Source organism: Pelobates fuscus, chromosome 1 (assembly GCF_036172605.1).
Source record: "Pelobates fuscus isolate aPelFus1 chromosome 1, aPelFus1.pri, whole genome shotgun sequence".
Taxonomy (NCBI): domain Eukaryota; kingdom Metazoa; phylum Chordata; class Amphibia; order Anura; family Pelobatidae; genus Pelobates; species Pelobates fuscus.
Window position 1 is genome coordinate 12,356,242 of NC_086317.1, and position 13,785 is coordinate 12,370,026.

General features: G+C 41.1%; 1 protein-coding gene across 2 annotated transcripts in view; it reads left to right on the top strand.

Annotated features, from left to right (window-relative positions):
• The window catches only part of CFAP44 (cilia and flagella associated protein 44), an 84,831-nt gene that overhangs the window by 46,631 nt on the left and 24,415 nt on the right, over positions 1–13,785 (top strand). For both annotated transcript variants that reach the window (XM_063446297.1, XM_063446302.1), the window contains 9 exons: positions 900–1,109; positions 1,553–1,663; positions 3,869–4,021; positions 4,736–4,960; positions 6,019–6,161; positions 7,346–7,625; positions 11,858–11,913; positions 12,400–12,562; positions 13,025–13,155. In XM_063446297.1, coding sequence (XP_063302367.1) covers positions 900–1,109; positions 1,553–1,663; positions 3,869–4,021; positions 4,736–4,960; positions 6,019–6,161; positions 7,346–7,625; positions 11,858–11,913; positions 12,400–12,562; positions 13,025–13,155 — 1,472 coding nt within the window. The remainder of the gene's footprint in view (positions 1–899; positions 1,110–1,552; positions 1,664–3,868; positions 4,022–4,735; positions 4,961–6,018; positions 6,162–7,345; positions 7,626–11,857; positions 11,914–12,399; positions 12,563–13,024; positions 13,156–13,785) is intronic.

Consider the following 13,785-nt stretch of genomic DNA (forward strand, 5'->3'; position numbering starts at 1 on the left):
GGGTTGGTGGAGAGGTTAAAGGTGAACCTAAAATTGAGCCAGATCCTATGTGGGGATAATCTACCTTACACTGTATAATTCTTGCTAACGTGTTATAGTCTACAATTTGACTTCTTCACTGACAGCTGTTTTCCCCACATTCTCCAATTAGTGGGTTACAGGGTTCTTTCCTGGCACGTTCTAGCTTCAAATCAGTACGTTCTTACTTCTTGTTGTAGCCACCATTAGTAGTTTATTCCTACACATAAGCACATCTACTAGGGTTGACATTTTATATTATGAGCTACATCCTTTATTAAATGGTGAAAAATGCTTAACGTTGTTCTCACTAGTATAATTCTGCGTATTTCTCTGATTTAAACCTCACGTGGCCCAACTTTAGTCAATGTAGATGAATGTCAAACACGGGTGATGCTAAGTTCCAGAAACCCCTGGGACTTGAGCCCAAAGGAAAATTTAACGATCCCCTAAACTAAAAGACAGGTGAGGATATGTGATGAACTATCATTGCCTTTCTGCCATGATTTATTAAAAATAAAAAAAAGTAATAATAAAAACAGAAACAAAACATTAATATCCTCCTTCCACCAACTGTAGAGATTAGGGGCTCTGCAACCACATATGGGACTCCAGCTTCTAAAGCCCCATCCCCAAGCAACACTATGATGTCAGAGTATTTTCTTTATTACAGTATTGCCACTAATTGGGGAGCATAGAGATGTTTATTCTTTTATCAGGTGTTACATTTACACCAGGATTGGTTTTAGATTATATTATCTGGAGATTTTGTGGTGGTGGTAGTACGTTGATGGTGTTTACCAAAAAGCTCTGTGTCTATGCTTATAATGGTATTATGGCTCTGATTGTTTATTGATGGAAAGAATGACTATTGAATGCAGGTCAATCCCAAAGGCGGCTTGTTCGTGGTTGGATTTGAAGATGGCGTTGTGCGTATTCTGGAAGTTTACAGTCCCCTTGGGTTTAGACTTGTGGCGGGGCGCAAAGGTACTCAAGATGCCGAGATCAGCCTGAAGCAGGCCTTCAAACCACACACTGCGTCTGTCACAGCTCTTGCATATGAGCGCAATGGAGAAATCCTCGCCACCGGGGTAACGACCTCTGTTTATTTATGTAACCGTGTTGATTTAAGGAGTTGTGCTGTGACACATTGTATGGCATGTTCTAAACCAATGATAGATAACCTTTGGTGTGATCTACATGCTCAGCACCATGAGAAAATCCAAAGCAAATTTATAGTTCAGCAGAAAAATAGAACTTTTAGATTCTTAACATCCAGTGTCAGGTGTTTCATGGTATAAGGAATTATTAAACCCAATATCCAGCAGTTGCGTCAAAGATATAAACCGAAACAGTAAAATGCAGCATTAATTTAAAAAAGAGAATTATAAAAACACAAACTACTACTTTATGTACTGTATTATAAACAAGTATAAATGTAATAATTTGCAGAGCTATCACTATTATGATAAGCAGTCTGATCCAGACTAAGAATGGGAGTATCATTTTATTTTTATTTGTTTTCATCTTGCAGAGTGACGACAAAACTGTTTTTTTCTTTGCTGTTGGAGATAAATATGAGCCTATTGGATTTGTCCGTGTTCCAGGTCCCGTGACCGAGCTTCACTGGTCTCCATCGTCTCACGTGAGTTCTGGGAAACAATGTAGAATAGACTGTGCCCTTGTTTTCTCTATTTTTTTTTTTATTCTTTTTTTTTTTGGTGCATATAAGTGCACGCTGACCTGTAATGCCACAACAGCAAAATCAGGTAATAAACACGTTCATAAAAGATAAGCCAGTGAGTAAGAAATCAGTAATAGTGAGTGACACAAGCTAGGTTAACTGGCTATTCGTTTCGTTATATTAGTTGAGTGAGAAAACGTAATAAATACAATGAGTAACTTACAGGCTTTTGCGGACTAGTCTCGCATGCCTGTCAGGGTACTTATACTGGGTCTGACACTGTGCAATCCATACTGTCAGTGACAGGTTACGATGAACCTTGCTTATGGCTTGGTAAATAAATGACAGTAGGACATGGCATGTAGGTGACTGTACAGATTGGTGGTATGCACATACGACAAGGTATCTTGTTTTCTCTTTTAAATGATCCCCACCATTAGTAATTTAGATGTCATTATGCTCTGTGTGCAATGAAGGAGGTATCACTTGATAATAATGTTCTATCTGAGTGAGCTTAGCACTTTACACTTCGCATTAAAATATAGAAAATGGGAGGTACAGTGTTATCCCAGGGACTCTAGTTCTTATGAATGGGTTATGACTTGGGGTTGAATCACAAATCCCAAAAATTGGATCAGAGTTAGGCAAGTGGATAATTAAATCACATTGAGAATTATCATCTGGTTTTCATGAAATTTTACAAACCCCAAGTAATGTATTCCCCTCCCCAAGTCTACCTCAATTGTTCAACTTTCCAAATCCAGCTAAGGTGTACTGGTCCAAAAGCCTATCTGAGGTAGTTTGTTCCCCAATTCTAGCTTTGCCGATCCTCTCCCCAAGTCACACTAAGGGAAACCCATCTGCACTTTAAACTCTGAGGTTCTTCTCCCAGAGCCTTAGGTATGTTTTTCTAACTTGCATGTTAAACTGTCCATACCTAAAATTACAGCTTAGTGATGCTCCTGTCATTGTCAGGTCTACACAATTTCCAGTTTAGTGAATAGCCCTAGAGGAGTCCGGTGCAAAGCTTATTAGATGTCTTTCAAAGTTACTTGTGTGGGGGACATTTTTATCAATGGTAGATTTTGCGAGTTCCTGATGAAATCTAACTTAGAACCTTAGTTTAGCAATCTTGTGAGTTGCACACAACTGTCCCTAAAATAGTTTTGTACACTAATGTGATGGGATTAACTGTAATGTCCCTTTGTTTTATTCAGAAATGGAGTTCTCTTTTTGCTTAGAGCACTATAGATCAACTTCCTGTTCTTTTCCATTAGTTACCATTACGGTACTGCACATGTTGTGAGGCACTATGGTTAATATGGCTAATATTTAAGCAGGATTTCCACATCAAGATGGTGTCATCAAAGCTGTAGATTTACAAACTAACAGTCTGAGTCAGAAGTGTCCAAAATAATTGAATCTAAAAGTATTCACAATAAAGTGCTTTTTATCATCTAACTCAAAAGTGCACTGTGACTTTAAATCCACACCAAATATTTTACTGTTACCACCAAAGCAGATAGATTGGCACAAAAAAACACTTACAATAAATAAAGAATCCACTCAGATGGTACATAAATGGGAGAAAGGAGAGAAACAAACAAGATACACATATTGCAAAAAACAGGGTGCAAGAGAGGACTGAGAACGGAAACAGATCAAGTAGCTTGACTTTTGATGGGTCCCCGCTCAGATCTCAAGTTGGTTTTACCTCACCTTGTACCATTACAAAGAGAACCTAGGCAATTTGCATATAAGACTGATCCCACCCAAAATTTCGGAACAGATCTGAAACGTAGGCAGGCTCTCTCTGCACAAGAGCTAGAGCAACCCGGATGATCATTTCAGCCTTGATAGGCCTCATCAGTGGAGTACCCTTTGAACTAAGGGAGAGCAAAAAACAGGGTGCAAGAGAATACTGAGATCAGACAACAGCTCAAGTATCTTGCCCTACGGTGAGCATAATATCACCGTATAATATTGTTTTGTCAGCTGAAACGTATAACAATCCTCTCCACCCTGCAACTCTCGAACTATAGTTAGGTACAATTTCCTCTAAAATATCAAGCAAGTTTTAGTTCCTTATTTGGGCAAATCCACAGGTTAACAACCTTCTCCCGGCTCTCCCTTAAACTGACATTGGCTTCTTGACACACATTGCAGGAGAAGAACATGCTGCTGGTACTCTGTAGAAATGGATACGCTGTTCAGATCCCTGCTCCTGCTGCTGAAAAGAGGGATCCTTCCATCACATATGAGATCCGTGATCTTACCTTACAGTATTTCAGGTTCTCCAGCATCAGATCCAAGATGGAGGTTTGTAAATTGCTAGATCAGAGAATAGTATATAATTTGAATATGACAACAGTACATCGGTGTGTTCTCTCATCCTTTCATATTCTCCCATCCTTCCATGTTCTCCTATCCATCCATGTTCTCCTTTCCTTCCATGTTCTCCTTTCCTTCCATGTTCTCCTTTCCTTCCATGTTCTCCTATCCTTCCATGTTCTCCTATCCTTCCATGTTCTCCTTTCCTTCCATGTTCTCCTTTCCTTCCATGTTCTCCTTTCCTTCCATGTTCTCCTATCCTTCCATGTTCTCCTATCCTTCCATGTTCTCCTTTCCTTCCATGTTCTCCTATCCTTCCATGTTCTCCTATCCTTCCATGTTCTCCCATCCTTCCATGTTCTCCCATCCTTCCATGTTCTCCTATCCTTCCATGTTCTCCTTTCCTTCCATGTTCTCCCATCCTTCCATGTTCTCCCATCCTTCCATGTTCTCCCATCCTTCCATGTTCTCCCATCCTTCCATGTTCTCCCATCCTTCCATGTTCACACATCCTTCCATGTTCACACATGCTTCTATTTTCTCAATCCATCCAGGCATTCTCATCCTCCCATGTTTATTGTGAAGCGCATAACCATGGAGGGTTTAATGATTCCCAAGATAGTCTGCCATCTGTGTCTGAAAGAGGAACTATTTTTATAGGTGTGATGTAAGAGAATTTGATTTCTAACATTCTTTCTATAGAGGGAGGCAGAGATTGCTCGCATACAGAAGGATAGGGAAGAGAAGAACAAGACTAAGGAAGCTTGGATTAAGCAGATGAAGGACCAGGGAGTGGACCTCACAGAAGAAGAAATGCAGTTAGAGATGGAGGATGAAGAAGCATTGCCACCACTTTATGTGCCTGAAGATCCCAGCCCAATCCTCTGTGGTTTTTATGCCACTCCTGGAAAATTCTGGCTTTCTTTGGTAGACCTACCTTCTTAGAATAACCAGTATAACTCATCCATTCCCTGCTAGATTTTATTGAGCGTCATATAGCAGCCTATTCATTTATCGTCTGTATTTTACCAGACACAGTATATCTATTACACACCATTCATTTCCCTCTGAATTTAACCAGACACAGTATATCTATTACACACCATTCATTTCCCTTTGAATTTAACCAGACACAGTATATATATTACACACCATTAATTTATTTTCTGTTTTTACCAGAAAGTATATTTATCACAGTCCACCCACTCCATTCTGCATTTCACCACACACAGTATGTTTAGAATAGTCCATTGAATCCCTCAGCATTTTACCAGACACAGTATATCTGTAACATACCATTCACTCACCTCTGCAATTTACCATTCACTCCCCTCTGTATATTACCAGACACAAAATGTGTAGAACAGTACATTCACTCCCCTCTGCATTTCACCACAAGCAGTACATCTAGAATAGTTCATTCATTCTCTTTGCACTTTACCAGACAGTACATTATCACAGTTCATCTACTCCCTTCTGCATTTCACCACACACAGTATGTCTAGAATAGTCCATTTACTCTCCTTTGCATTTCACCACACACAGTATGTCTAGAATAGTCCATTTACTCCCCTTTGCATTTCACCACACACAGTATGTCTAGAATAGTCCATTTACTCCCCTTTGCATTTCACCACACACAGTATGTTTAGAACTGTCCATTTACTCCCCTCTGCATTTCACCACACACAGTATGTCTAGAATAGTCCATTTACTCCCCTTTGCAGTTCACCACACACAGTATGTTTAGAATAGTCCATTTACTCCCCATTTGCATTTCACCACACACAGAATGTTTAGAACTGTCCATTTACTCCCCTCTGCATTTCACCACACACAGTACAGCTAGAACAGTTAATTCATTCTCCTTGCACTTTACTAGACACAGAATATGTATCAATCTATAAAGTCCCCTCTGAATTTTATGAGAGGATCTGTCAATATTACTGGCAATCAGTTAATGCTCTGTTTTTATCATCCCGTAGGATGGCTACGACTCAGGATTTCTCTATCTCTGTGAGTTTGCAGACAGTCAGATGTCCGATCCCTCTGGCAGGAGAGATGAACCCTTACAGGCCCTTCCTATTGAAAATTCTGCAAAAAACCCCATCCATATAGCTCATTTCAGGTCGGTATTTAGAGCTTTATAAATAAACAGAAATAATAATAAAATAAATATAAATATAGATAGAGTGATGCTCTTTTACCATTTTATATCTACAAGGAGATATCTTCTTAGGTTTTTAAAAGTCAACTTAGAACTCACGCAATTTGTAGCAGAGCATTCTGGGAGATGGGCATTGTTCAGTTAGTGGCAGGACCATAAACTGGCCAGCATTTCCACTGCTTTCTGCTGTGGTATAACATGGAACTGGTCAGCATGACCACTGCCCTCTGCTTTGATTTAACATGGAACTAGCAAGCATGTCCACCGCCCTCTGCTGTGATTCATTTAACATGGAACTAGCCAGCATGTCCACCGCCCTCTGCTGTGATTTAACATGGAACTAGCCAGCATGTCCACCGCCCTCTGCTGTGATTTAACATGGAACTGGCCAGCATTACCACTGCCCTCTGCTGTGATTTAACATGGAACTGGCCAGCATTACCACTGCCCTCTGCTGTGATTTAACATGGAACTGGCCAGCATTACCACCGCCCTTTGCTGTGATTTAACATGGAAGTGGCCAGCATTCCCATCGCCCTTTGCTGTGATTTAACGTGGAACTGGCCAGCATGTCCACCTCCCCTTGCTGTGATTTAACATGGAACTAGCCATCATGACCACCACCCTCTTCTGTGATATTACACAGAACTGGCCAGCATGTCCACTGCCCTCTGCTTTGATTTAACGTGAAACTAAAGGTGAGGTAATCTAGACTTTTTTGACCTAGGCGACTTCTCTTCTCAGTGACAATACCTCCTGCTGCACTGAAGGTCCTTTCTGACAGGACACTTGAAGCGGGGCAGGCCAGAAGTTTCCATTTAGTGGCAGGACCATGAATTGGCCAGCATTTCCGCTGCCCTCTGCTGTGATTTAACGTGAAACTATCCAGCATGTCCAGTTAGTGACAGGACCATGAACTGGCCGGCCTTTCCACTGCCCTCTGCTGTGATTTAACGTGGAACTAACCAGCATGACCCAGAAAGACAGTTTCCAAAAGGAATCTCTAGTTCAATCTCTACTGAAGTCTACTATTAAGATAATATCCATATCCAATACCAGTCTGTATTTTGAGGGATATTGATATAATAAATAAAATGCTAAATGTTCCCTAAATAAATTGTGAAATGGCTTCTTTTCTGTCCCAGTTCCAACAAGCAGCTGCTGTTCTGTGGGATGCAGGATGGTTCAGTCCGAGTCTACCCTCTTCAGGCCAATGATTCCCTATTGACCTCCATGCACGGCTACTGGTGCCTTGGGATCCATGATAATCAATACGGGACCATCCAAGCTGTTTGCTGCAGCTACGATAATCAATACTTAGTAACTTGTGGGGCCGACGGTAACATCTTCACCTTCAGCATTCTTTCCATGGAAGACATAGAACGCGATCTGAAAGTAACGAAAACAAAAGTGCCTTCCCCAAGGGTACGTCATTAAACACAATTATCATTTATTTCCATGGGGTTTATTTATAAAGCAAGGCTTCATATGAGCAGATTGTTATCATCACTATTCATTGTGTCATTACAGCTTACTGACTTCCTGCAGATTATTGTATTATGATATACTGAGTGTTGTATATAATACAATGGTAATTATCTATAATATAATACACTGAGCTGTAATAATACAATGAGGTTTATCTATAATATAATACACTGAGCTGTAACAATACAATGATACTTATCTATAATATAATACAGTGAGCTGTAATAATACAATGAGGTTTATCTATAATATAATACACTGAGCTGTAACAATACAATGAGGTTTATCTATAATATAATACACTGAGCTGTAATAATACAATGAGGTTTATCTATAATATAATACACTGAGCTGTAATAATACAATGAGGTTTATCTATAATATAATACACTGAGCCAATGAGGTTTATCTATAATATAATACACTGAGCTGTAATAATACAATGAGGTTTATCTATAATATAATACACTGAGCCAATGAGGTTTATCTATAATATAATACACTGAGCTGTAATAATACAATGAGGTTTATCTATAATATAATACACTGAGCTGTAATAATACAATGAGGTTTATCTATAATATAATACACTGAGCTGTAACAATACAATGAGGTTTATCTATAATATAATACACTGAGCTGTAACAATACAATGAGGTTTATCTATAATATAATACACTGAGCTGTAACAATACAATGATACTTATCTATAATATAATACAGTGAGCTGTAATAATACAATGAGGTTTATCTATAATATAATATACTAAGTGTTGGATATAATACAATGATAATTATTTATAATATAATACAGTGAGCTGTAGTAATACAATGATAATTATCTATAATATAATACACTGAGCTGTAATAATACAATGAGGTTTATTAATACTGTAACGGATCACCTGGCACCCCGACTGGTACCTCCGTTGAAGGATGCTCCTAGCGCTTCCGGAGGACTCCAAGCACTGCAGCAGACACCATAACCACCATAGACTCCTCCAGAGAGCAAAACAGGAATAAGCTCTTACAAGAGCTTAGCAGTGAATATAGCAAGAGATTATGCAGAGCAGATTCCCCCAATAAGAGACGGCACTCCAAATTGAGGGTGAAGTAGAACTGACTGTACTGGCACATACAGCCTCTTTTATTCACATTCTACAAACATAGTACTGCCCAAAGGGTTTTGCAGAACAACCAATCAGTACGTACAATACACTCAGACACTCCCACACAAAATCCTACCCTCTGCCCGTGATATAATTACTGAACACAATGGTCTAATGTAATTATCACAGGCAGGAAAATACACAGTTTTACACAATATTCATAACTCTAAAAGTATACATCACATTCACATAAAACTTACATTTTCAGAATCAGCATACTCCAAAACTTACGTCAGAATCATGCAAATTGGTCCAGTGGGTCAAAAGTTAGTTCAAAGTCCCTTTGTGACCATCTGCAAGCATGGCTTGGTTGTGGTAAGCCAATTACCTCCAGCATACAGAAAATAGCTCTATTCACAACAGTAAAACCACATAAAAATACATAATTCCTATACTTAACAGAACCCCCACATTCAACCTATCCCCAGATAGCTTGGATCTGAGCGCTCACTATATCCGAACAGCGCTCAGATACCACAAACACAGTCAAATCGCCATGGGGTTAAACCATAGCAACAAGTTCCAACTTGTCTGGCAGTGTCCCTGGGACAACGCCCTGCTGGAGAACAATAGACAGGAAACGGGGAGGGGCACACCTTCTCATGTATTCAAAGGGGCAGAAAAAGTTTTTTTCAAAATCCAATAAGCCCAAATAATGTCTTTAAAGGGCAATACATCCCAGGGGCCATAGTCACATGGCAAGAGGCTGGCAATCAGTTTTCTCCAATGCACAGTGGCGAGGTCGGTTTCGCCACAAATACCACACACTGCATTGCTACTATTAGCTGTTATAATACAATGAACTGTAATAATCATTATCTGTAATAATGCAATGAGATCAAATGATTATACAATACACTGTAATGATAAACTGTAATAATTATCTGTAATAATCAAATGAGCTGTAATAATAATCTGTAAAATGCAATGAGATTAGTGCATGGATGACGGGGTTTGTGCGTGGGTGAGGGGGGCAGTGTGTGTGTGTGGGAAAAGTGCATAGGGCCTATGCTGTGTGTAGGTGGGTGAGATATGAAAATCTATCTTAATGTCTCCTCCCAGTGTGTGTCAGGGGTGGAGTGTGTGTGAGGGATGGGCAGTGCGTGTGTGGAGGTGGGAGGTTAAGTGCGTGCGTGTGAGGGGGGGCAATGCGTGTTTGCGAGGGGGGCAGTGCGAGGGCTGTAGTGTGTGAAGTGTGCATAGGGTCTATGCTGTGTGTAGGTAGGTGAGATGTGAAAATCTATCTTAATGTCTTCCCCTCCTTTCTTCTTACATTTTACCAGGGAGGGGGGACATCACGTTTCAAGCCCTGGTGGTCCAGTGGTGGCATGCTAACTTTAGCCTGCAGCTCCTCCGGCTGCAGGCTGCAGGCTGACTCTCCTGCCCTCCTGCGAGCACAATACTGTATCGGAGCATTGCCATGGTAACGCGCGACAAAGCTCTGACCAGCCTGCTCGCGGAGGGAACATCCCTGGCCCTTCAATCCCTCTGCTAGAACTAAGTGCCAGCGGGCCAGTGAGTGAGATCTTTGATCTCCTCACCAACCCGAGAGGGATTACAGCAGGCTGGCTCTGCATGGGCAGGCCGGGGAGATGAAAGAATCTCCCCTGCTGTCCTTGGTCCACAGTCATCGAGGCCCACTGGGCATTTTCTGCAGAACCCACCACCGTCCACCTGAAATCCCAGACAACCAGGTTGACTACCCCTGGTGTAATGGAATCTTTTCAGATTAGGTCGTACAGCAATTTTGATTCTTTATTTACTGGCTAGATAGGACGAGAAATGCAACTTGTAGAGACTTATTGTTTTGACCTTGTTTAGGATAAATATATAGATAATTTATTCTGCCTCTCTCTGTATATTTCTTTGATGCTGTTTATAGTGTTATATAAACAGGGTCTCCAGTCCCAGTATTTTCTATGGAATGTAACATTTACCTAATGCAGAACTTTTCAAGTTCAGGGTACGTGGCCTCTGAACACTGGGCATTATTCTAGGGCCAAAGGGAATCACAGCACCATGACCACGACGGCCCCTGCGGGTTGGCCTGCCTCTGCCTGTCATTTTTTTTTCGATTAGTGGTACTATGCGTGCAAGCTACTGTGACAACAGATATGAGTGGCACTGGTGTGACACTGTGCCCTGGCAGGCCCTGAAACGCACACTCGTGAAGGAAACTGACTGCTATTATATTACAGTCCAAAAAGTTTAGTTTTTAATTTAAATGCAAGCTATTGGGACACCAGATATGAGTGAGTGGTGGCACTGGGCAGGCCCTGAAACGCACACTAGTGAAGGAAACTGACTGCTATTATATTACAGTCAAAAAAGTTTAGTTTTTTTTTAAATGCAAGCTATTGGGACACCAGTGAGTGAGTGGTGGCACTGGGCAAGTGGGCACAGTATATGCTGTGAGCCTGACACACAGGCTGGCAGGCAGGCAACTGCAATTACATTACACAGAAAAAAAAAAAGCAGACTGATGTTCTAGCCCTAAAAAGGGCTTTTTGGGGTGCTGTCCTTACAGCAGAGATCAGATGAGTCCTTCAGGACTGTAGTGGACACTGAATACACTAGCCTAGCTATCAATTTCCCTATGAAATCAGCAGCAGCTACACTGTCCCTACTTTCACTAAGAATGCAGCTTCACAATGAATGTAAAATGGATGCTGTCCAGGAGGTGGGAGGGTCTGGGAGGGAGGGTCTGCTTCTGATTGGCTGGAATGTGTCTGTTGACTGTGAGGTTCAGGCAGGGTCAAAGTTTACTCAATGATGACGAATAGGGGCGGACCGAACAACGCATGTGTTCGCCGTCCGTGGCGAACAAGTGATGTTCGCCAGGAACTATTCGCCAGCGAACAGTTCGGGCCATCACTATACCTTAGTGATCTGCTGGAAATGGCACCAAATCATATATTTATTGCAGTATAATGTGTAAAGGAATGTAAACCAGTTTTACTGCTATCTGTCTACCATGTGTTCATTCTCCTCCTGCTACAGCGAGATCTGGAAAGAGAGACACCTGCAGACGATATTGATGACCCAAATGCGTACAGGTACAATCGGATTCATTTCTACTGTAGCAAGCTTGTAGTTCTAGCATGTGCACAATGTGACATAATATCGTAGCCCCCAATACAACTATATATAAAAATCAGAACACATAGATCTAGTTTAAAGCTCACTTTTGTACAAATTTAGACAGAATTGTCTGCAATGGGATGGATAATATAAAGATGTCTAGACTAATATTTTGGTGAAAAGGTTGTGGTGGTCCATTAACGGACTAGTGTCTGTTCTTTAGTCAGCATAGAAATCTGTAGGGAGCTCGCACACGTTCATTGGATCTTTCTAATCCAGCTTGAGGTAAAGGTATTGAGTTCCCAAACCAGATTGATAAGATTTAGAGACAATATAACCGGCAGTAATGTCAGTGGATCCATCACCCTCAATGCAATATATCTACCATATGAGTAATTTGGCAGATTAGGCCAATGGAATCAGATTGCTCTAGTAAACTGTTTATTAATGTTCACAAACAGCATTGAGAAGGCGAAGCAGAAATGGCAGTATGACCTGCAACTAAAACAAGCCGAAGAGAAGAAGGCTGCCAGGAGACACGAACTGGCAGAGCTCAGAAATGAGTTCAGGATTCTGCTGGAAGACAATACAAAGCTGCCGACACACATGCAGCTGGGCAGAGCGGTATGCATCAGTGAGCTAAGTTTTATTACATGAAATGTTCTGCCAGGATCACGCATGCAATGATTGCTTACATGGCAAAATAAAAGTAATCTCAGCACGCATATCAACACAGGCATCATTCCGTTTAGCTGTGTGAGCAGCCAATAACAGCGCACTTTCCGTTACGTTTACCGTTACCAATATAGCCGGTAGAGAAGGCTGACACCCGGCAGGAATCAGGGGTGAAAACATGCAGGGGCCGAATGCTCTGCTTCAGTTAGCTTGAGAACATTGAAACGGTTTGGTTTTTCAAATTGAAAGGCCGCCGTTATATGTATTACAGTTTATTTGGCATGAATTCTGTCAGAAAGGTCTGCAGATAGCGCTAATCCTATAGCATGAAGTTGACAGTATTGCTGGTGGGATGGGGCAGGGTGTTGCTAATCTCCCTTACAGTAACCATATTGCCTTTCTTTTTTTTAGGAATTTGAGATGGATCAGAGAATTCGGGAAGAGATGGAGAGGCAGACTTCGGAAAGAATACGTACCGTAACGAAGGAGCTGGCCTGGGAGCAGGAAAAACACAACATCGGCTTAAAGAAGCTCTGTGCGCGGTGATTATTAATCTGGCTAATTACAGTTACAGTCAGGGTCAATACAGATTGACATAAACTGCATTCACTGTCAGGAAGGAAGGACATGATCACAAATATCATCTGACAGTTTTTCTCAGTTTGTTTAACATTCAAAGACATGGGTTAGGCAACCTGCACTACTCCAACTACTGTGGATTGCTACCCCCGCAATGACCAGCCACAGCTGCGTTTAACCCCTTAAGGACACATGCCATGTGTGACATGTCATGATTCCCTTTTATTCCAGAAGTTTGGTCCTTAAGGGGTTAATCTGCCATTGAAATCTCCATGATTACTCAAACTTAGCACTGGAAACAATGGACTTATTTATCTGTGTTTTAGTAGATAATTACTCTAGCACTCATAGCAATGCCATTCACAGGAACACATCAAGTGATCTGCTGCCTCAGCTGAAAGGAGACTCTCTGTGCCTTGTGTCAACTTATCAATAGTACCCGGGCCTACCTCCTAGTGTTACTCATTGCCAGAAACAGACACCTTAGTTTTAGGGAGTGCAGGTGGACGCTTGGCAGGGGCAATAACTTCACATAGTCTGGAAGTACAGATGGATATTAATGTCATTTAAATATAAATTTTAAATAAAAAGAA